The sequence below is a fragment of the Pleurodeles waltl genome, chromosome 11 (genome assembly GCF_031143425.1).
Source record: "Pleurodeles waltl isolate 20211129_DDA chromosome 11, aPleWal1.hap1.20221129, whole genome shotgun sequence".
Lineage (NCBI taxonomy): Eukaryota > Metazoa > Chordata > Amphibia > Caudata > Salamandridae > Pleurodeles > Pleurodeles waltl.
The window spans coordinates 228,925,274-228,949,744 of record NC_090450.1 but is presented as its reverse complement, the minus strand read 5'-3'; the positions used below and the strand labels follow the sequence as shown (position 1 = coordinate 228,949,744).

The following is a 24,471-nucleotide window of genomic DNA, read 5'->3' as shown; positions in this document are numbered from 1 at the left end:
TGACATCAATGCCTAATTGCAAGAAAGCATTTTTCAGCAAGAACAATAAAAGGTGAAGATACCTAAGGCCATTAAAATATTTTGTGAATCAGTTGCTGTTCTTTTTGCTAAATGGCAAAACATTTAGGGGGTTATTCTAACTTTGGAGGAGTGTTAATCCGTCCCAAAAGTGACGGTAAAGTGACGGATATACCACCAGCCGTATTACGAGTTCCATAGGATATAATGGACTCGTAATACGGCTGGTGGTAAATCCGTCACTTTTCCGTCACTTTTGGGACGGATTAACACCTCCTCCAAAGTTAGAATAACCCCCTTAATTTGTGTGAAAAACATGAAAATCAAAAAATCTATTTTTTAACCAGTGTAGAATAGATGAATGTATGTAAGTTTTTATTATTATTTTTTATTTTTTATTTTCATCTTGTGAAAGTTCAAGATACATTTAATTTGTTTAAAAGCAGCGATCTAAACATAAGTATATATCTAACCAGCTTGCTCCACGTAGGCTAGAACCATGTTTTCGGTCCTGCGCTTTTATTTACCAAGTCAGTGCATTCTGAGAGAGAATATTTATTTTCTTAAGTTAATCATTGCTAAGTCCAGGATTGGATAAACGTTGCTGCAGATGGAGCGATTTGACATACCTACATATGTCTTGTTAGTATTTTAGAAATGTACTAAGCGGCCATGAATGGAATTGTTATGCAGAGAGTATGTCATTGGAACGATCACATATCGTAACAAAGACCAGTAATACGACTAGAGGTTCCCGTGATGTGCTTCCCTGTTTTATCCTTATTTACTCTTTTCACACAATGGCACACTAAGATGTTCATAATCTCTCTTCATGGATGCTCAAATGAATCTGAAAATCTTCCTATGCAATCACAAGATGGTGCCACAGATGCATTGCTCTTTGACAGCCAATAGTTCATTCAAATTCAACTTGTGAATCTTTCAATTTGAGATGCCAAATGCACGTTTATTCATATTCCATTATTGTTTCTACCTGTTATTTATTTATCTTGCCCACATGATTACATGAGATTTCATGGGCACCGGTGTTATTATTGTGCATTGTCCTGGAAGGTGGCATTTGTAGTGGCTATACTTTTCCTAGGAAAATAAGCAAGTTACAGGATTTATTCACTGACAAGTCTTTTCTAGTATTTCACAGAAAAAGGATGAAACTTGTTCAGCACTTTTTTTTATTACCTAAATGTGTCTCCACTTCATGTCAAACAACCAATACCTTTATTGTTTTTCCCCAAACTCACTTGATTCTGAGAGGCCAAGTGTTATAAACTCTACTTATTGAGAAAGTGAAAGGCTGTTCTATGCAAGACTTAAGAAACACCTTAAGTAGTTTCATTTCTCATGCATAAAGTAATGAGTTAAACTAGGAGTACACCATCTTTTTCTTGATGAATTGTGAATACATAAATTCTGCTACCAGAAAGAATTCTGGGCCATTTTAGATACCAACAGTGTTCATTCAACAAAAGGGAAGGCAACCGCAATGGCTTTCCTTTTTTTGTTTTTCTCCTAATGTTCCATATGGGGGATATTTGTAGATTGGTTGATACCTTTACATCGCATTATTAGGTGGATTTGAAGTTGAGAATCAGGTGCCACATATTTTGTATGACCTTCAGAAATATATTTGTTAAAAAGTCCTTCTATCACCTCATCCTTTGGGGTTGAGCTACACCTTGTAATCACCTGTTCTATAAAGATCCTAAGTCTGGGCTGGATCCCATGCTGGATAATGCAAATTTACTTTGATGTAACTTGTTCTCAAGTGAGCATAACCTCCCCAGGTTCCTAACTGAGTCTAGTACTCTAGAGATCGACTGCCTATTTAAAAATTAAATTCATGTAAAAAGGTGCATTGGCCGAGTTTTCTGATGCAAAGGATGCCCAGGTACCTAAAATACAAATCTTGAAAGGCAGCTTCCCTTTTTCCTTACCTCTGTAGGGTTGTAACAGTTTTTTGTCTATTTCCCTGTCTTCTAAAGTAACCATAAAAAGGGAATGATAAACATCTTTATAGATGCATAAAGTTGAAAATGTAACATTTGAGTTTGCCATCCACCTGGCAACTGGAATAGATAGTAAAGCAACAGGTAAGCAACTCTTCCTTCTGCTGCCTTGTTTTGTTGTAGACATCATATTTAAGAGTACCAGATTTGCCACAAAAGTAACTTTCTTTTTTTGACTCTTACACATATTACACTATTTTTTTGTCTTAAGGTCTCTGCAGCCAGAGAAGAGGTGCCCGGCAGACGTGGGTTCCCAGGTTACATGTACACAGATTTGGCTACCATCTATGAAAGGGCTGGCCGTGTAGAAGGAAGGAATGGCTCCATCACTCAAATTCCCATTCTCACTATGCCAAACGATGGTGAGTCCTTTATCTGTTGCACTTGTTTCTAGTTGGTTAAGTTTGAAGCATACAAGTAGCTTCCTTGTAAGGACCTCCTACTTTGTGATGCTTCGTTTCTGCAGGTGATCGCTATACACAAATTTTTTGTTTTGCATCTTCTATTGGTGTGTGGGAAGGAGAGATTGCAGCACACTGTGGCTTCTCATTTCTGTTAGCAACTTCACTCACTAACCTTCAGAGCAATCCTTGTATTTGTTTATTTGCTTCTGATTGCCTCATACTTTCCCTTTCCTGCTACATTAAACTATTACTGATATTAGAATACTGTACAAGCAGAAACTTTAGACATTTAGCATTTGAGAAGGTGAATTTCAGCAAGTCTTGTTTTTCCTAAATGTGCTTGTTTCCCCTACACATCCCTTCCAAATGGAAATCCTTTAGGAGTCATAAATACAGTAGTCTTAGAAGACAACAATATAACATTTATTTGTGGTTTATATTTCTGTTACAGTCTGATTTTTCCTAAGACGCAGCTCTGACTCAGACTTCTTATCAAATCTTGTTGGTGTAGTTCCTTTTCCAGTGGCTTATGCTCAACTGAGTGAGATGGACAAAAGGTGTCAATGTTGAAGAGGAACAACTTTAGGATTGTTGCAGAAGGCGATGAGTGAGGTCAGTGCCTTGATGGCATATGAGTGATTTTGCCAGTGCGGACAAACAATACTTTGGGGTACATTATTTACCGGGTGCAATATTTAACACCCATTGTGAGTTTATGGGGAGAAACAGGAGGATTTTGGTGTTTAATGCACCAGAATCTGCATGATACATTTATACTGTATGTTTTCCTCCTATTATATTTTGGCAGATTTGACCTGCTGAAATGTAATGAATGGTGGGTTAGCCAACTCATCCGATAATTGTCAGATGCGTTAAATAAAATCAAACATGTCATTCCTTCCTTGCATAAACTAGGGGTTTACTCATGCTACGGAATTTGGTGAGCCACTCTTAATTAGGCACTTTGTTGTAACTTGGAGAGGCCTGAGTAGCTGGTATTGGTACAGTCTGGTTTAGAGTTGATCAGCTTGATGAAGATTTTTAGTATGAAGAGAAGGGCAGATACGTTTAATTTTCTTAGTTGGAAGACAAGTAAAAGAGGAAAAGATAAAGCCCAGCCAAAAGCAGAATAAAAAGAAAAGTCAATATCTAAGACAATCATGGTGATTTAATATACTGCCTTTTTTCAGAGCATGGTGCTGAGTGCTGTACCTTACATAGGTTTTTACTATGATTTTGAAACGGAGCAAGAGGAGTCTTTGCTTAAAAATAAGTTCAGAGATATCTTCTTGCAAAATATATGTAGTGCCCTCTGTTCTTTACTTTACTTGGTAGGGCTTATTAAAATCAACCTACAATTCTTACCTTAGAAAGTGGAATAACTTCTAGATTCTTATACTGTGCATAATTTCTCCATGTAGTGGTTGGGTCCAGAGGCGATGGATTAGCAAAAAAATTTCTCTTCTCTTGGTGGGACTTGACTAGGCAAAGCATGAATATGTTGTCAACTTAATGCCCCAATAGGTGACTGCCTTTTTAAATTCCAGATGAACTCTTCTAAAGTTCGAGAGACCTCAAAGAAACACTGAAGTGGTTGATCAAATATCTGATATTGATGCTCTACACTAGCTTGGGGGTTTCAGAAATATTCTCGGGGCTATTTCGATGTAGTTGGAGAAAGAGTGTTGATGAAGATGTAGTCCCTGAAGTTCCACAATGCAATTTTGTATCATGAGCCCAATCTTTAAATTCTGCCCAAGCTGCAATCAGAAGTTTGCTCTTAACAGACCTCCAGTATGCATGGTCTGGTTTCTGAAAGGACAATAAGTCAGTAGATTGTTATTTCTGTTCACTGTTTCAGTCCAAGGTTTCCATACACAGGTACACGATTTTACCTGTTTATTGGGTGGTGCTGGATGTGCAAAGCTAGAAAGGCAAAAGAAAAATGCTCCAGCCATAAAATACATAGGTTTCTCTACAGAGGATAAGGTCTAGGCCAAGGCAGCTCAGGGCAAACACCAGATAGAATCAAACCTTGAGGAAGTTCTTCTGGAGGCTGATGGTCTGACATGCAAAAGAATATTAGCGTATAATGCCATATAACAAATGGCTGGCGGAGCTAACAAGAAACAGGGCATCCAGGCTGGTGATAAAAATGCTTCAGATTAACTATTTGAGCTAAACGGTAGAGCCACATAACACTCAATGTAGATAAAACTTGCAGTTAAAGGATCTAGAGAAACTTTCCGTCCTACGGAGTCAAAAGAAAAAGTCACTGGTAAGGATTTGACGAAAAGGGTTTGATCTACTTCCAAGGACTATAGCGATCAAAAGGGGAAGTAGGGCCAGGCATCTTTGAAGGAAAAGTCCTATTAGGACAGAAAGCCCTCTGACAGTGTGATGTTAGAGGAAGAAGAGGGCATCGGAGACAAAATTTTAGTATTTCATCAATAGGAAAAGGGATTTGAAGAAGCTTTGACCCCCACACAAGCTTTTAGAGGGAACAAAAGACCAAGTCAAGGGTCAGAGGTGTCAAAAATACAAGAAACACCACACAAGGTTGAACAGGTCACCCCGAGGCAGAGGAGTTAGAATATGAGGAAAAGGAAGAAGAGGAAAGACTTTGGAACGATACTGAGCCAGACTCTCCCTAAGAGGAGGTCAGTGTTTAGCCTTCCAGGCCATCACCCCCATTTGACAAATCCATGTACTATAAGGTTAAGAGGACATCAGAGGTTTTTGGGGTTCAGATAAAGGTTGAGAGAGAAGACGTGTTTCCTCTAAGGAGCTATAAGTACCGTCTACATAAAGATGCAGTGCTCACAGTTTAGGCAGTGAAGAGAAGCTTTTAGCAAGCCAGTCACTTTAAAAGCTGTAACACCCAGAATTGAGAAGAAATGTGGAGTATCTTCTTGAGATTCCATGCATATTCAGTCGCATGTGGAGCCTGACCATTGATTTATCTACAGCCAAGAAGAAGGCTATGTCAGATGCCTCTGTGAGTCTGCCTCCAGATAAAGACAGCAAGAGACTGGAGGCAGTGAGGTGAAAGATGGAGAGAGCAACAGCTACCCAGTGGCATATTCCCACCTCTAATGCCATCCTGAAAAGGTATACCCTTGAGCTCTGGGAGGACGCGGAGGACCCTGTGTCCTCTCTGCCAGAAGAAAAACAAAAACAAAAATCTTATGCAGTGATAGAGGATTGCAAGAAAATTGTGAACATGTGCCTCAAATCGGCACTTGACTCTACAGATAGAGCAAACAGCTCAACATGGGAACTGTGCTCCCAAGGCACGTATTGCTACACATTTCTTGTCTCAAACAAGAGGTACAGACCCATATAGTGGACAAGCCTCTTCTAGTCAGTGATCTGTTCGGTCCACATATTTACCAGCCCCCTGAATCTATGAAAAAGGCCAGTGAAACAACTAAAACCACATGAGGTCTGCAGATTTTCAAAATGTCTCTTGAAAGGGGTGGTGTTGCTGACAGAACAGTGCAGGGAATACCACTTTACACCCTGCAAACTCTGAGACAACCCAGAAAGAGTATTTTCTCACAAACTAGACACTGGCAACAGCCTCCTCAGTCAAAGGGATTTTTTCAATGGATGCAAACCTAGAGGCAACACCTTTTTTATAATAAGAAAAAATAAAAACCACAAAAAAAACATTTATAGTCATGCAAGTGACTCAAAGATTCACCCCCTCACCTGTTCACACAACAGCTGTAGTGGGATGGTAAAGGACTTACTAAAAACCTGGAAGTCTATAACAGCGTGCCAGTGGGAGTTTAAAGCTAATAAGACTGAGGCTTTGTATGTAATTGGTAAATTTGTGACCTACAGATGTTTCAGCAACAGATAGACTATCTGCCTCAAAGCATTGGAGTGCTAGCTTGAAAAGCTTAGGTTAGCAGCTTCTCGTGGGTTTGTGTGAAAAGAGGGAGTCTTGTTCTTCCACCTTCTCTAAGAACACCCAAACTTCCCTTCGGTTCAGCTTGTGGTTCGCTGTCTCACACAACTCTTACTTGCGGTCTGGTCTGTGCTGAAGCTTGATTTTTCTAGCATTCAAGGCACTTGACGCAAGAGACTTAAGATCATGCAGGATCACTGTTGAGGTACCCTGCAAGAAAATGTTGTCCCATCTTGAGAACTTTTCATGAGTTAGGATCTATGCTTCTATAGTCTGAACGTTGGGACAGCAGCCTAAAATGGTGAGCCACAAGATGGGGCAAAGAATTTGTGGATTTCTCCTTTAATTTCACCAGAACGCCAGGCTAAGGAGTGTGTGCTGATTCTGGTCTCCCCGAGGATTACAGCCATGTTCCTCTTCCACCAAATGCAATACCTGGCACTCTGGAGCTAGCACAGTCAACACTTGATTTGTTTGGCACTCCAGCAGCAAAACCACACTTTGCTGTGATTCCTTGATAAATTCTCATACAAGCTACTCCCCTTCGCATCTCCTTTTGCTTGTTCACTAGATACTCTACTTCAGGTAGGTTATTTTGTGATCCTCCTTCTTCCGTTCCCTCCAGGGTTATCAGGTCAAGCTTTTTTGGATGATAGCGGCCTCAAATCTACATTTTGTTCTGTGAAGCTGCTTCTGCTGCAAGGGCATTCCAAAGGGCCGCTTTGTCTTTGTAGAACATTATTTGATCACTTGGACATAACTGAGCCAAAATGGGAGGAAGTTTATAGTTTGCATAACACTGCATTTGCAGAATCCCCAGCTTTCATCAATCTGCTTTCTTCTATGTGAACTCTACTTGCCTCCATAAGTAACTTGGTCTGTTTCCTAAAATAAAGTAAAAATCTCCGACAGAAAGAGACCATGGGTCTCCGGAGTGCTAAAACACTGTGTAAATGAACACTCAAGTGTGGTTCAGTTGCTGACAGAGCACTTTTGATTTCCCAAAAACTGAATTGCGGAAATTCTCAGCTAGGACGTTGTAGCATTGCTCAATATGACTTAAAAGAAGCAAGCTCCCAAAGCATCTGTTTGCATTATGTAACACTTGTTATACATTTTTGACAATTCTGGGCAACATCAAACCTTGCCTTTTAACCCCTTCGCTGCCAGGCCTTTTCCCCCTCCGGTGCCGAGCCTTATTTTTTTGGCTATTTGGGGCAGTTCGCGCTTAAGCCCTCATAACTTTTTGTCCACATAAGCAAGCCAAGCCAAATTTGTGTCCTTTTTTTACAACATCCTAGGGATTCTAGAGGTACCCAGACTTTGTGGGTTCCCTTGAAGGAGGCCAAGAAATTAGCAAAAATACAGTGAAAATTTCGTTTTTTAAAAAACAAATGGGAAAAAGTGGCTGCAGAAGAAGGCGTGTGGGTTTTTCCCTGAAAATGGCATCAACAAAGGGTTTGCGGTGCTAAAATCACCAGCTTCCCAGCTTTCAGGAACAGGCAGACTTGAATCAGAAAGACCAATTTTTCAACACAAATTTGGCATTTTACTGGGACATACCCCATTTTTAAAAAAATTTGTGCGTTCAGCCTCCTTCCAGTCAGTGGCAGAAATGGGCGTGAAACCAATGCTGGATCCCGGAAACCTAAACATTACCGAAAAGTAGACAAAATTCTGAATTCAGCAAGGGGTCATTTGTGTAGATCCTACAAGGGTTTCCTACAGAAAATAACAACTGAAAAAGAAAAAATATTGAAATTGAGGTGAAAAAAACATCACTATTTCTCTACGTTTTACTTTGTAACTTTTTCCTGCAATGTCAGATTTTCGAAAGCAATATACCGTTACATCTGCTGGACTCCTCTGGTTGCGGGAATATATAGGGCATGTAGGTTCATCAAGAACCCTAGGTACCCAGAGCCAATAAATGAGCTGCACCCTGCAGTGCGTTTTAACTCTATACCGGGTATACAGCAATTCATTTGCTGAAATATAAATAGCTATCAAGAAAACCTTTGTATTTCCAAAAAGGGCACAAGATAAGGTGTTGAGGAGCAGTGGTTATTTGCACATCTCTGAATTCCGGGGTGACCATACTAGCATGTGAATTACAGGGCATTTCTCAAATAGATGTCTTTTTTACACACTCTCTTGTATTTGGAAGGAAAAAATGTAGAGAAAGACAAGGGGCAATAACACTTGTTTTGCTAATCTATGTTCCCCCAAGTCTCCCGATAAGAATGATACCTCACTTGTGTGGTTAGGCCTAGCGCCCGCGACAGGAAATGCCCCAAAACGCAACGTGGACACATCACATTTTTTGAAAGAAAAAAGGTGTTTTTTGCAAAGTGTCTACCTGTCTATTTTGGCCTCTAGCTCAGCCGGCAGGCACCTGGGGAAACCTAGCAAACCAGCGCATTTTTGAAAACTAGAAACCCAGGGGAATCCAAGATTGGGTGACTTGTGGGGCTCTGACCAGGTTCTGTTACCCAGAATCCTTTGCAAACCTCAAAATTTGGCTAAAAAACACGTTTGCCTCACATATCGGTGACAGAAAGTTCTGGAATCCGAGAGGAGCCACAAATTTCCTTCCACCCAGCGTTCCCCCAAGTCTCCCGATAAAAATGATACCTCACTTGTGTGGGTACGTCTAGCGCCCGTGAAAGCTTAAAAGACATTGAATGGTGAGAGGGGTTATTATTTTTGGAGCCCCACTAAGCTAGTGTCGGGACCCAGAGATGATGTAAACAGAAACAGCATTTTGATGGTGGTCCCATTGTCCTAGTGTCCTTGCAAAGAAAGGTGGCTATATTGGTCACTGATTTGTTTTTGTTTTGTTTTTGAATGTCAGAAATGTATATTTGTGAATGTTGAGATGTTATATTGGTTTCACTGGTAATAATAAATAATTGAAATGGGTATATATTTTTTTTTTGTTAAGTTGCCTAATAATTATGCACAGTGATAGTCACCTGCACACACAGATATCCCCCTAACATAGCTAAAACTAAAAACAAACTAAAAACTACTTCCAAAAATATTCAGCTTTGATATTAATGAGTTTTTTGGGTTCATTGAGAACATGGTTGTTGTTCAATAATAAAATTAATCCTCAAAAATACAACTTGCCTAATAATTCTGCACTCCCTGTATATGATAGTTGTATATGTTTTAATAATCTCTCCTTATTACAATTATGACCATGATTAAGGACACCTTAACATCCTTACTACACTATGACTGTTAGAACACCCTTGATATGTTTGGGTGACCATTCTAGTTTATTTCTCCTCTATGGCTGTCTTGTGTCTTTTTTGGGGAATTGTGTTAGCCAGCCAGCAACTCTGATGGCGGGGTGGTGAAAGTGGTATTCTATTGAAAATAGCATGACCGATTTAAATTAGGATGCTAAATGGCAACATTTTCATATTTTGCTGCAGCTATTGGAAGAAGGTAATTGAAGTGTTTTAGTTATATGCAGGACCACTGGAATTAAATGACCGGAAAAGATGAAATTATGAGGCAGGGTTGACCAATTTATGTGGCAAGAAAAGTCCAGATATGAATTTACAATGCAATTCCCTCTAACTCAAGCAAATGCGAAACCTATTGCATTGCAAATGCTTGTTTACCTTTCTTAGTGTGCAGTCTGATGGTGTGCTGGCAATGGGTGTGCCAAGAACCACCAGCAATGGTGTGCTTATTTGCAAGATAAGCTAGGTTGTTGGTCTTGATTGCTTTCGGAATGATGCCACTGGTTTTGAAGATGTTAGGGGCCAGCAGAGGGAGCCAATGGAGTTCCATCAGGATGGGGATGATGTGAGCATATTTCTTCAGGCCCAGGAGTAGACATACTGTGGTGTGTGGGATGACTCTAAGAAGTGCCAATGTGGAATCTGGGAGGCCATGCAGCAAGGCATTATCACCACTCAGATGAGAGAGTACAAAAGTTTGAACAGCAGTTTCAAAGTAAGTTTTTGGGAGAAACAGTTAGGCTTTGTTTAGAAGAGAGAGACTGTACAAGGTCATGTTTTGTTTTTTGGCAATATGTTCCTTGAGGGTGAGCTTGGTGTCCACAGTGAATCCAAGTGACTTGGCATTGGGTGAAAGTTGAGGATTAGAAGCTGTGAAGATTTATGTAATTGAGCCAGGTTTGCACTGTCTCTTGTTTGATGTTCTTGGCAAATACCAGGAATCCCATCTTGGTTGGTTTGAGCTTCAGGTAGGCACTGGACATCCAGGCCTGGCGTGCGAGAATTGTTAAAGGCATTGGATGTCCGAAGCAGAGGAAACTTTCAGGGAGAGTTGTGAATCATCTGCATATTGCGGAATCTTTATGCTACATGTGTATTCATGAACGCTACCAATGCTTGAAAAAATTAAGTCCAGGTGTGTAATTATTTCCTCTCCATGGTGGATTCCCGGGACATCTCTTCAGCAGAAAAAACAAAATTGTCAACCAAACACCAGCAATGCATTCTTAAAGCATCTTTCGTGTTCATTTCTTTAATACATTGATCAAATTATATTTAAAAATATAACTATGAAATCAAGATGGATTTGAAAATTCATGTATATAGATTTCTTCTCTGCCTTTTGTATATATATATATATATATATATATATATATATATATATATATATATTCGATGGCATGTGTAGCTGCAGATATACATGCTGTGCACATCCCGCCATCTGGTGTTGGGCTCGTAGTGTTACAAGTTGTTTTTCTTCGAAGAAGTCTTTTCGAGTCACGAGACCGAGGGACTCCTCCCATTTCGACTCCATTGTGCATGGGCGTCGACTCCATCTTAGATTGTTTTTTTTCCGCCATCGGGTTCGGACGTGTTCCTTTTCGCTCCGTGTTTCGGGTCGGAAAGTTAGTTAGAATCTCGGAAAAAACGTCGGTATTGTTTGCGTTCGGTATCGGGTTAGTTACAACAGATCCACACCGAATTTAGAAGAGTTCCGGTGGGCATTCGGGGTTTTTTCGATCCCCCGTCGGGCCTTGTCGGCCCGGCCACGTGTGAATTCAAGGCTGATGGAACGGACCCCATTCCGCTTCTGTCCAAAATGCCATAACAAGTATCCGTATACGGATCAGCATCTGGTCTGTAACTTGTGCTTGTCCCCAGAGCTCAAGGAAGATACTTGTGAGGCCTGTCGAGCGTTTCGGTCCAGAAAGACGTTAAGAGACCGAAGAGCCAGAAGACTGCAGATGGCGTCGACGCAGACAGAACAAGAGCATTTCGAGGAAGAAGAGGAAGCTTTCTCTATCCAAGAGTCGGACTCGGAAGAGCTCGAGGCCGAAGAAACGCTGAAAACCGTGAGTAAGACGTCGAAACATAAGACTCACGAGAAGTCAACAAAAGCCCAGGGGACGCCACCGCCAACAGACCATGGCTTAACCCAAACAAGCGGTGACCGAGCCAAGGCACCGAAAAAGGGCACGCTGGTGTCGAAGTCATCCGACTCCGGTCGAGATACCACCACACAGCAATCTCGGACCCGGGACATCGGCTCCGAGAAATTTCGGCACCGTCACAGCGGCACCGAACAAATTCGGCATCGAGACACCACCACGCCGAAAATTACAAAGGTTTCTTCGGAGCCTAAAAAGACCTCCGAAAAAGTTTCGGTTCCGAAACATCCAGCCTCGGAGCCGAAAACAGGTTCCTATACAGAGGAACAAGGATTGGCCTCCCAAATGAAAAAACATAGATTTGGAGAGGAACTTCAAGCTGTAGAGCCAGACTATACTCAAAGGAGGCTCCACATTCATCAAGACACAGGGAAGATAACCACTCTTCCTCCAATTAAGATAAAAAGAAAACTTGCCTTTCACGAAAAGGACAAGGAGCCACAGGCAAAGGTGGCAAAGAAAACAACTCCACCACCTTCTCCACCACCATCAGTGCACACATCACCAGTAGCAACTCCTCCACTGATGCACTCCCCGACTCATACTGCCATGAGTCAAGATGATCCCGATGCATGGAACCTTTACGATGCTCCAGTATCGGACAACAGCCCAGACTCGTACCCTACCAGGCCGTCCCCTCCTGAGGACAGTACATCTTACACACAGGTGATCGCAAGGGCAGCTGCTTTCATAACGTCACCTTGCATTCAGAACCAATTGAGGATGACTTCTTGTTTAACACGCTAACCTCCACTCATAGCCAGTACCAAAGACTACCTATGCTCCCAGGAATGCTAAAACATTCAAAACAAATCTTTCAAGATCCTGTTAAAGGCCGAGCCATAACTCCAAGAGTGGAGAAAAAATACAAGCCACCGCCAACAGATCCTGTTTATATTACAACGCAGTTAACTCCAGACTCAGTAGTTGTCGGGGTAGCTCGTAAGAGAGCAAACTCTCATACCTCGGGAGACGCACCACCTCCAGACAAAGAGAGTCGCAAATTTGATGCTGCAGGCAAAAGGGTTGCAGCACAAGCAGCAAACAAATGGCGCATTGCCAATTCACAAGCGCTTTTGGCAAGATATGACAGAGCACACTGGGATGAGATGCAACATTTGATAGAACACTTACCCAAGGAGTTCCAAAAAAGAGCACAACAAGTGGTGGAAGAAGGACAAAGTATCTCTAATAATCAGATACGGTCTTCAATGGATGCAGCAGATACGGCTGCAAGGACAGTAAATACTGCAATAACAATAAGAAGGCACGCATGGCTCCGCACGTCGGGTTTCAAGCCAGAAATTCAACAAGCCGTGCTAAATATGCCATTTAATGAACAGCAGTTGTTTGGGCCGGAAGTCGACACTGCTATTGAGAAACTCAAGAAGGGCACTGATACGGCAAAAGCCATGGGCACACTCTACTCCCCGCAGAGCAGAGGCACATTTTGCAAAACACCTTTTAGGGAGGGTTTTGAGGACAACCTACAGAAACCACAACATCACAAACAAGGCCCACTTACCAAAGCCAATATCAGCGGGGAAGTTTTCGGGGGCAATATAGAGGGGGACAATTCAAAAGAGGTAGAGGAAAATTCCAAAGCCCCAAAAGTCCTCAAAATAAGCAGTGACTCAAAAGTCACCCATCCCCATCACATAACACCTGTGGGGGGAAGATTAAGCCAATTTTACAAACATTGGGAGGAGATAACAACAGATACTTGGGTACTAGCAATTATCCAGTATGGTTATTGCATAGAATTTCGAGAATTCCCTCCAACAGTCCCACCGAAAACACACAGTATGTCGAAACAACATATAAATCTTCTAGGATTAGAAGTTCAAGCATTGCTCCAACAAGAGGCAATAGAATTGGTACCAAAACAAGAACGACACACAGGAGTTTACTCACTGTACTTTCTAATACCCAAAAAAGACAAAACTCTAAGACCTATACTAGATCTCAGAATATTAAATACATACATCAAATCAGACCACTTTCACATGGTTACATTACAAGAAGTAATCCCACTGCTCAAACAACAAGACTACATGACAACACTGGATCTAAAGGATGCATATTTCCATATACCAATACATCCTTCACACAGAAAGGACCTAAGGTTTGTATTCCAAGGGATACATTACCAATTCAAAGTGTTGCCATTCGGAATAACAACTGCACCAAGAGTTTTTACAAAATGTCTAGCAGTAGTAGCTGCACATATCAGAAGGCAGCAAATACATGTGTTCCCGTACCTAGACGATTGGTTAATCAAAACCAACACGCAAAAACAGTGTTCACGACACACAAATTAAGTCATAGAAACCCTACACAAACTAGGTTTCTCAATCAATTACTCAAAGTCACACCTTCTGCCGTGTCAAACACAGCAATACCTAGGAGCAACAATCAACACAGTAAAAGGGATTGCCACTCCAAGTCCACAAAGAGTCCAAGCATTCCAAAATGTAATACAAGCCATGTATCCAAACCAGATGATACAGGTCAAATTAGTAATGAAACTCCTAGGCATGATGTCCTGATGCATAACCATTATCCCAAACGCAAGGTTGCACATGCGGCCCTTACAACAGTGCCTAGCATCACAGTGGTCACAAGCACAGGGTCAACTTCTAGATCTGGTGTTGATAGACCGCCAAACATACATCTCGCTTCAATGGTGGAACAGTATAAATTTAAACCAGGGGCGGCCTTTTCAAGACCCAGTGCCACAATGCGTAATAACAACAGATGCATCCATGACAGGGTGGGGAGCACACCTCAATCAGCACAGCATCCAAGGACAATGGAACATTCAGCAAAAACAGTTTCATATAAACCACTTAGAACTGTTAGCGGTGTTTCTAGCTCTGAAAGCATTTCAACCCATATTAACCCACAAATACACTCTTGTCAAAACAGACAACATGACAACAATGTATTACCTAAACAAACAAGGAGGAACACACTCGAGACAGTTGTGTCTCCTAACACAAAAAATATGGCATTGGGCGAATCACAACCAGATTCGCCTAATAGCACAATTTATTCCAGGGATTCAGAATCAGTTAGCAGACAATCTGTCTCGGGATCACCAACAGATCCACGAATGGGAAATTCACCCCCAAATACTGAACACTTACTTCAAAATGTGGGGAACGCCACAAATAGATCTATTTGCAACAAAAGAAAACTCAAAATGCCAAAACTTCGCATCCAGGTACCCACAAAATCAGTCTCGGGGCAATGCACTATGGATGAACTGGTCAGGGATATTTGCATACGCTTTTCCCCCTCTCCCACTTCTTCCATATCTAGTAAACAAGTTGAGTCAAAACAAACACAAACTCATACTAATAGCACCAACATGGGCAAGGCAACCTTGGTACACAACACTACTAGACCTTTCAGTAGTACCTCATATCAAACTGCCAAACAGACCAGATCTGTTAACACAACACAAACAACAGATCAGACATCCAAATCCAGCATCGCTGAATCTAGCAATTTGGCTCCTGAAATCCTAGAATTCGGGCACTTAGACCTCACACAGGAATGTATGAAGGTCATAAAACAGGCTAGAAAACCTACCACTAGACACTGTTATGCAAATAAGTGGAAAAGATTTGTTTATTACTGCCATAATAATCAAATTCAACCTTTACACGCATCTGCAAAAGAGATAGTAGGATACTTACTACATTTGCAAAAATCTAAACTAGCTTTCTCTTCCATTAAAATACATCTTACGGCAATTTCAGCTTACCTGCAAATTACGCACTCAACTTCATTATTTAGGATACCAGTCATAAAAGCATTTATGGAAGGCCTAAAGAGAATTATACCACCAAGAACACCACCAGTTCCTTCATGGAACCTCAACATTGTCTTAACACGACTCATGGGTCCACCTTTTGAGCCCATGCACTCTTGTGAAATGCAATACTTAACGTGGAAAGTTGCATTTTTAATTGCCATCACATCTCTAAGAAGAGTGAGTGAGATTCAAGCATTTACCATTCAAGAACCATTTATTAAAATACACAAAAATAAAGTTGTTCTAAGGACCAATCCTAAATTTTTACCAAAAGTAATCTCACCGTTCCACTTGAATCAAACGGTAGAATTACCAGTGTTCTTCCCACAGCCAGATTCTGTAGCTGAAAGAGCACTACATACATTAGACATCAAAAGAGCACTAATGTACTGAATTGACAGAACAAAACTAATTCGAAAGACAAAACAACTATTTGTCGCCTTTCAAAAACCTCATACAGGAAATCCTATTTCAAAACAAGGCATTGCTAGATGGATAGTTAAGTGCATTCAAACCTGCTATCTTAAAGCTAAAAGAGAACTGCCTATTACACCAAAGGCACACTCAACCAGAAAGAAAGGTGCTACCATCATGGCCTTTCTAGGAAATATTCCAATGAACGAAATATGTAAGGCTGCAACATGGTCTACGCCTCATACGTTTACCAAGCACTACTGTGTAGATGTGTTAACTGCACAACAGGCAACAGTAGGTCAAGCTGTACTAAGAACATTATTTCAAACTACTTCAACTCCTACAGGCTGAACCACCGCTTTTTGGGGAGATAACTGCTTATTAGTCTATGCACAGCATGTGTATCTGCAGCTACACATGCCATCGAACGGAAAATGTCACTTACCCAGTGTACATCTGTTCGTGGCATTAGTCGCTGCAGATTCACATGCGCCCACCCGCCTCCCCGGGAGCCTGTAGCCGTTTAGAAGTAGATCTTAAACATTTGTACATTTGTAAATATATTACTTAAAACTTCATTATGTACATACGCATTCACTCCATTGCATGGGCACTATTACTGGCATACACAACTCCTACCTCACCCTCTGCGGGGAGAACAATCTAAGATGGAGTCGACGCCCATGCGCAATGGAGTCGAAATGGGAAGAGTCCCTCGGTCTCGTGACTCGAAAAGACTTCTTCGATGAAAAACAACTTGTAACACTCCGAGCCCAACACCAGATGGCGGGATGTGCACAGCATGTGAATCTGCAGCGACTAATGCCACGAACAGATGTACACTGGGTAAGTGACATTTTCCATATATATATATATATATATATATATGTCCAGTTGAAGGCTGTTGCCGAAACGCGTCGACATTTGGCTGGGACAGGGTGTGTTTGTTGTTCATTTTGGGCACTTAATAGATTTTTCATTAGATGTCATTTTTGGAAGTGCCATATATTTAATTTTGTTTAGGAACTTTTTCAATAAAATGGAGACGACGATTTTGTATATGAATGATTTTTTGTAATTGTGTTCACTCTCTACCTATTACGAGCTTTTGGATATTGTGCAGCCTTTTGGTGCTTCATCATGTCGCAGCGTTTTTGGAAAATGTGTGTGTGTGTGTATATATATATATATATAAAATATATACATTGCAAACACTATAACTTTAAGGACGCGTGAGCAAGGCTGCTTGTCAGCCGAAACGCGGTGTGTTAAAATAAACATTTTCTACTTTTGATCTCCTGAGTGTGCGGTAATTTTGGAAGTTGTTTTTGGTGTCTATATAATTGCAAACACTTTAACTTTAAGGACGCGGGAAAGCAGGTCTCCTTATTCCAGGCAAAATATGCATGTTTATAGTTGAATACAGAAGAAGAAACTGACAGGCCTGTAATCTAGTATGTATAGGGTTCATATTTCCTCCTTCGTTCAATCTGTTTTTTCAGGAATACTGAGGCAACCTGTGGAAGGAACCTTAACTTGTATCCGTATTGAGGGAAATGTTTGGTGGTTGGTGGATCTGTATACAGGAGCTTTGGATATCCCTGGTTAGCCCAGCATATACTACCTGACTGGTGGATGTGTGCACGCAGAACATGTTTAAACAAACTCTCAAAAGCCTTCAACTGTGACCATGTGTTGTTGAACATCTGTTTTCAGAATTGAATTGTGCCCCAATACAAGTACACATAACTCTGTCTAGAGAAATGGAAGGCTTACTTTACACTACTGTTGATTTTTAATATTTCTCATCTGCGTTTGAATGCTTCTCTTTCATGGCAAACCCTGGAAAAGGACCATTGCAATGTACCATTCTCTAATGGTCATATGTCTTCCTATGTTACTCCAGATATCACCCATCCCATCCCTGACTTGACAGGGTACATCACTGAAGGGCAGATCTACGTGGATCGGCAGCTGCATAACAGACAGGTGAGAGCATGATCAATGTAATCAAAATGTTTTGGGGCTACCTTTGCATGCAAAAAAAGGTGTTTTTTATTTTACGTTCAAATAATGAGGTGTTGGCCTACCAGTAAGAAATTCTAGTGATGTGGTATCATCAAGAAGACCAGTACAGAATGTCTTCTGTATTCGATCTTCACTTCCTTCCCATTTTATTGTTTTATGTCCACACCATTAGGCCTCATTCAGAATCCTGACATTGATTTAAAGAGATCACCGTTCAGTTTTGTAGCCTGTAGAGAACTTTAGATATGTTTGCCACACCTTGCGAATCCCTGTTCTCTTTTTGATCAATTACATTCAGTGTTCTGTCAAGAGAATGTAAAGTCACTCTGGTAGTCATTCTACACGTGAACAGTTCTAATTGACTGGCTACGTAAATTTTTTCCCTTTGGTTAATAATTTGTCAAAAAGATTCAGTTGCTAAAACACCTCCTGAGTTTGAACAAGAAACAACCAACAGACTCTGAGACTGCAGGTATTTCAAACCTTAAAAAATATAGTGAATGCGTTTTTTTAATAGCCTCAAAATAGCATTCTGTCTTGAGGAAACAGACCTTTCTTAATAGCAGTTCTTTAGGAGATGTTTTCCCTCTGAAACTGGTGATGTCTGTTATTTCACAATGTGAGATTTGCGTTCTGTAATTAAAGGTTGAACCCTTTAGCTTTAGTATTCATTGTTGTAATGTGCTGTATAAGGTGAGTGCCCATTTACACTGACACGATCTGCTGTATTTCGCTTATCATGTTGCTCCTATTTATTTTCCATTTTAGATCTATCCGCCCATTAATGTGCTCCCATCTTTGTCCCGGTTGATGAAATCTGCCATTGGTGAAGGCATGACAAGGAAAGATCATGCTGATGTGTCTAACCAGCTGGTACGTCATATCATTCCCTTTTCTTTTGTGTTTACAATTGCTATGCAAGCTTCATGGCATGATTCGGTTATAAATCTTTTTTTTTTTTATTATCTTGCATTTTAGTGTTTCTACTAATATGGTTGAGTTTTTTTTTGAAGAAGTAAAACTCTAACTAATTGGTGTTAACTCAAAAGGATGTCGTGAGACACAACTTTTTTTGGTGGTCGCATACATGAGATTTCCCTAGGCCCCAGAGGACACAGCCTGTATGGAGAAAAAGCTTATAAATTTATTTATACCTAAGTATACTTAGAGGGATGCTCAGAATGAGACAGACCTATCAGATAATTACTTGCTTTAACAGATTAAAGCTAGTGGGCCCCACCTGAAACCCCAGAATTGGCACATGCACAAAACTTGATATCTTATAATTATGTGCAGTTTGAAATCATTTGGTTAAAAGTTATCACAATGAGTAGCTCAGCAACTACAAATAATATAATGTTATGTTATATATAGGTTTATTGTATAGCCATGTAATACCTGTTGGCCAGAATGTCTTGAGTTCAGTGGCACGCTGTCCCAACCAACATCATGCCTACCAGCAACCGATTTTTGTCTCTGCCTTTCCCAAATTGGAGTCTGTTTATTTACCTTTCTCTGCCTTACTATTTATATGAAGTAGGCAGAGAATAACTTGCTTGGAACCCTGTGTTTGCAGCTTGAAGCTTAAAGCAATGCCTCTTTTGGAAGCACATCAAAAATATTTTGTTTGTGGCATCTGTAGCCTTAGATACGCATGCTGTGCATATTCCAGCGTTCTAGTGTTGGGCTCTGACGTGGGCAACTTGTTTTTGTTTGAAGAAGTCTTTTTGAGTCATGAGGTATGGTGACCACCTATTGTAGGCAAAGTGCATGGGCATAAGCTCCCTTGTCAGATTGGTATTCTCTGCTGTCAGATTCAGACTTTTCTATGGGAGCTCCAGTTCAACATATCCTTGTGTTCTCTCTGGGCCTTCTGCACCGTCCCTTGTCACTCCAAACAGTCCCACTGCTCATCGGTCCACTATCCTCTGTTACTGTATACCCTGACAATCCTTCCCCCCTGAAGGTACAACCTCCTACCATGAGGTTCTAAATAGGGCGGCTGATTTCCATAAGGTTGAGCTCCATCTCCAGCCTGAGGAGAATGATTTCCTGCTAGAAAGCCTTTCCTCCACACAGAAGTCCCTCCAGTACTTGACCATTTTAAAGGGCATGCTCATGCCTACTGGGAATATCATTAATGAGCCTGTAAAAGCTAGAATCATCACGCCTGAGTTGACAAGAAGTTTAAGGTTTCTTCCTCAGACCTCCCCCCACCTTACATCAGAGGGCAGTTACGCCTCAATTCTCTAGTGGTCCATTCGGCCAGACCACAGGGGATGCGTCCCCAACAGAGTGGTAAAGCAAGAAAATAGATGAAGTGCAATTTGCCACACAGTGGCTCATCATCAACTCCCTGGGCTTGCTCTTCCGGTATGATCACACCCACTGGGACCAGATGCAGGATCTTTTCCAACATCTCACAGGGCAAAATTGTAAGCGGGATATGAGTTGGTTAAGGAGGGGGAAATTATCTCCAGTCCCAACATCCACTGTGCTGTGGATGCCGCGGACACGTCTGCTTGCGATGTTCTAGTCTCCTCCTCCGCTGCCATGCATGGCCTCAGGGTCTCCGGTTTTAAATCAAAGGTGCAGCAACACTGTCTTCATATGCCCTTTGATGGTAAGCATCTTTTCAGCCCTCAAGTCAACAAGATGCTTGAAAAGATCAAGAAGGACATTGATACAGCTAAAGCCACGGGTTCACTACAGACTCCCATTGCCCATGGCTTCTTTCGTTGCCCACAGTACTGTGGTGAAGCCAAAACAGTTGGCACGCCCGAGACTTCCACCGCATACACAACAACAGCAGCAGACCCCTTCATGAGGTTGCTGCAGAGGAGGTTATAGGGGAGTAGTGGCAAGGGTAGAGGCAAAGGGGCAGCTCCTAAAGGAGCCACCGCCCCAAAACAGTGACACTCTCCTCACCCCCCCAGCTATCTAACACTTGTTGGCAGGTTGCAGGGGTTTTTGCCTCACTGGGAAGCAATTATCTCTGACCACTGGGTTCTAGACATCATTTAGGACGGTACTGTTTAGAACTCACCCAAACTCTACCCAAAATTCCCCCATACACTTCCAAGTTGGCCACCGAATACAGACGCCTGCTACAGGAGAAGATGGACGCACTATTTGCCAAAGGGGCCATAGAGCTGGTGCTGGCACTACATCACTGCTGAGGGGTATACTCACTGTACTTTCTCATTCCCAAGAAAGATGGGTCCCTCAGGCCTATACTCGACCTCTGGCCCCTCACAATGTACATCCTGTCGGAACATTTCCACATGGTCACACTTCAGGTCATCTCCCTGTTGCGGCAAAGTGACCTCTTGACTGCCCTTGACTTGAAGGACGCTTACTTCCATATTCCCACCTATCTCACCCATTGAAGATTCCTGCAGTTTGTGGTGAGTGAACAATATTATCAGTTCAAGGTGCTGCTTTTCGGGGGACACAACAGCCTCTAGAGTCTTCAGCAGGTGTCTAGGTGTGGTAGCCTCTAATATCAGACTGGGAGGCATCCATGTGTTCCCTTACCACGAAGACCAGCTGATCAAAAACACAACACAGCAGCAATGTCTGGCGGACATGCAACCCACCATAAAGCTTCTTCACAAGCTGGGCTTCATGCTAAATATAGCCACATCTCACCTTCAGCCCCCAAGTACAACCGTTCCTTGGGACTACCTTGGACTCGAAGATGCGGAAGGAATATCCAAGCCTAGCGGGCTCAATGCTTTTCAGAAACTGCTACCTCTTTTTCTGCCAGATCATCATGTAATGTTCAGCACAATAATGCTTTTGTTAGGCATGATGGTGCCCTGCATTGCAATAGTTCCTCATGCAAGGTTACACATGTGTCCCTTACAGCAGTTTCTATCAGCACAGTGGTTTCAGACAGTAGGTCTTTGGAGGCTCTATTGGTGATTTGGGACCGTACATATTGCTCTCTGCAGTGGTGGAATGCCAACAACTTGTTGCAGGGATAGCACTTTCTAGACCCAGTTCCACACAGAGACCATCACCACGGACGCCTTGCTATCTGGATTTGGAGCGCATCTGCAGTATCACGCGATACAGGATTTGTGGGCACCTGTGCACCAGGACTTACAAATCAACCACGTGGAGCTGCTGGCTATTCAATTTGCTCTTCGAGCATTCCTTCCACTCATTCACAACAGTCTGTTTTAGTCTGCATGGACAATACCACAGACATGTTTTAGCCCCAAAAGCAAGGGGGGCACATATTTGCCCTAGCTGTCTGATCTAGTTCAGAGCATCTGGAGATGGGCGATACATCACAAGGTGCGATTGGTCATACAGTACATTTCTGGTCTCCGCAAAGAGCTGGTCAGCCTACCCAGCAAGATGCATCAACAAGTCCACGAGAGGGAACTCCATTCCAGACCCTACTCGTTTACTTCTGGCGGTTGGGATTTCCTCATATAGACCCATTCGCCACCACCGAAAATGCAAAATGCTCACACTTAGGTGCCAGGTTACCAGGGTCCATGGGCAATTTCACTATGGATGAACTGGTCAGGGATATTTGCCTACTCCTTTTCTGCCTCTCCTGCTCCTACGGTTTGTAGTTTGCAAGCCGAGGCAGACACCCCTTAGCTTCATTCTAGGAGCCCCAACATGCCATGCCAGCCTTGCTACTGCACTGTATCAGAACTCTCTAGATACTCACGAGAAGTCTCCAAACAGGCTGGACTTTCTTGTGAAAGACTGTGGAACTCTTCGGCATCTTAGTCCTCAGCAGCTTAGTCTTGCGATCTGGCTCCTGTGGTCATAGAGTTTGGTTATCTCAGAGTATCAGAAGAATGTAGGTCCCTTCTTCGCAAAGCACGCAGACGTACTACCAGGGCCTGATATGCGGCCAAATGGAAGTATTTTGTGCACTCTTGCCTACCAAAGCGTATGAATCCTCTCAACATCTTCATTACAGAACATTGGATGTTATATTCTTCTCCTTCAGCAGTCAGGCCTTGCCTAAACCTCCACTTGGTTACATTTGGCTGCTGTGGCTGCTTACCTGCAGAGTAGGCAGCACACTTTGTTCTCCAGGGTACCTTTCATTAAGGCTTTCATGGAAGGGATTAAGCGAGTTATCCCACCCCAGGCTCCTCCTGCCCTGGTGTGTAATCTCATCAACATCTAAACTAGACTTGTATGTCCAACTTTTGAGTCCTTTTACTCTTGCCCGCTTCAGTTTCTTTCATGGAAGGTAGTGTTCCTTGTAGCAATTACTACCCTTAGGTGAGTCAACGAGGTATACGCTCTCACCTTGGAAGAGCCTTTCTTCCAATTTATCCAGATAGCATGGTCCTCAGAACCAACCCTAAATTTATCCTTAAAGTGGTTTCCAGTTCATCTCAATCAAACGATCGACTTGCTAGTTTTCTTTCCACATCCAGAGTCTGTAGCAGAAAGCACCTTGATTACCCTGCATGTCAAAAGGGTGTTAATGTATTATATGGATAGAAGAAAATCCTTTCGTAAGACACAACACTTCCTTGTTTCCTACTCCAAGCCAAGGGGCGTGCCATTTCCAAAGCAGAGATTGCTCATTGGTTTGTGTGGGGTGTTCATACTTGTTATGCTAAAGTTAAAAGGTCCCTACATGTCCCTCCCATACACCATTCCATTCGCAAGAAAGTTTTTCTTGGGAAATATACCACTAGCTAATATTTGTAGATCAGCTGCTTCGTCCACTCCTTAAACTTTACCTAAACATTACTGTGTGGATTTCCAGGCTAGACAACAAGCTAAAATTGGCCAGGCTCTATTATGCACACTGTTTCAATCGTCCGCAACATCTTCAGGCAGTCTATGCACAGCATGTGTACCTACAGCTACACATGCTACAAACAGAAAGTGTTTCTTACCCTGTAAGCATCTGTTAGTGGGATATAGTACTGTAGATTCACATACGCTTACCCCTCCTCCCCAGCCACCTGGGTTCGTTGCTGATTCTCTTACCTTACTTCTCTATTTCACATTTTCATTTTTTCTGTATCTTTATGCCTTATCTAAGTCTTTGCCTTCCAGGCGGGAAAAAATGGCTAGCTATGGAGCTGATGCCCATGAGCATTTCCTTCAATAGGTGAAGTCACCATACCTCATGACTGTAGGAGACTTCTTCAAACAAAAATAAGTTGCACACGTCCGAGCCCAGTACTAGAAGGCAGGAGTATGCAGAGCATGTGAATCTACTGCACCAGATGCCCCGAACTAGAATAAGAAGCCTGTTACAGGGAAGAGTTCATAGCTGCAGCCACTGCTAATATTAGGCAAGAAAATAGCAAATTTTGCTTTAACTCAGACAGCATAGGTCAGTAGATTTACCAGTTTTGAACACAGAAAACATTGCATCCCCTTGTACGAAAAAAAAGCAATGAAGCTCTCGTTCA

General features: G+C 42.0%; 1 protein-coding gene across 1 annotated transcript in view; it reads left to right on the top strand.

Annotated features, from left to right (window-relative positions):
• The window catches only part of ATP6V1B2 (ATPase H+ transporting V1 subunit B2), a 129,897-nt gene that overhangs the window by 82,956 nt on the left and 22,470 nt on the right, over nt 1-24,471 (top strand). The window contains exons 10-12 of the mRNA XM_069213455.1: nt 2,257-2,407; nt 17,934-18,016; nt 18,824-18,928. Of these exons, the coding sequence (XP_069069556.1) occupies nt 2,257-2,407; nt 17,934-18,016; nt 18,824-18,928 (339 nt within the window). The remainder of the gene's footprint in view (nt 1-2,256; nt 2,408-17,933; nt 18,017-18,823; nt 18,929-24,471) is intronic.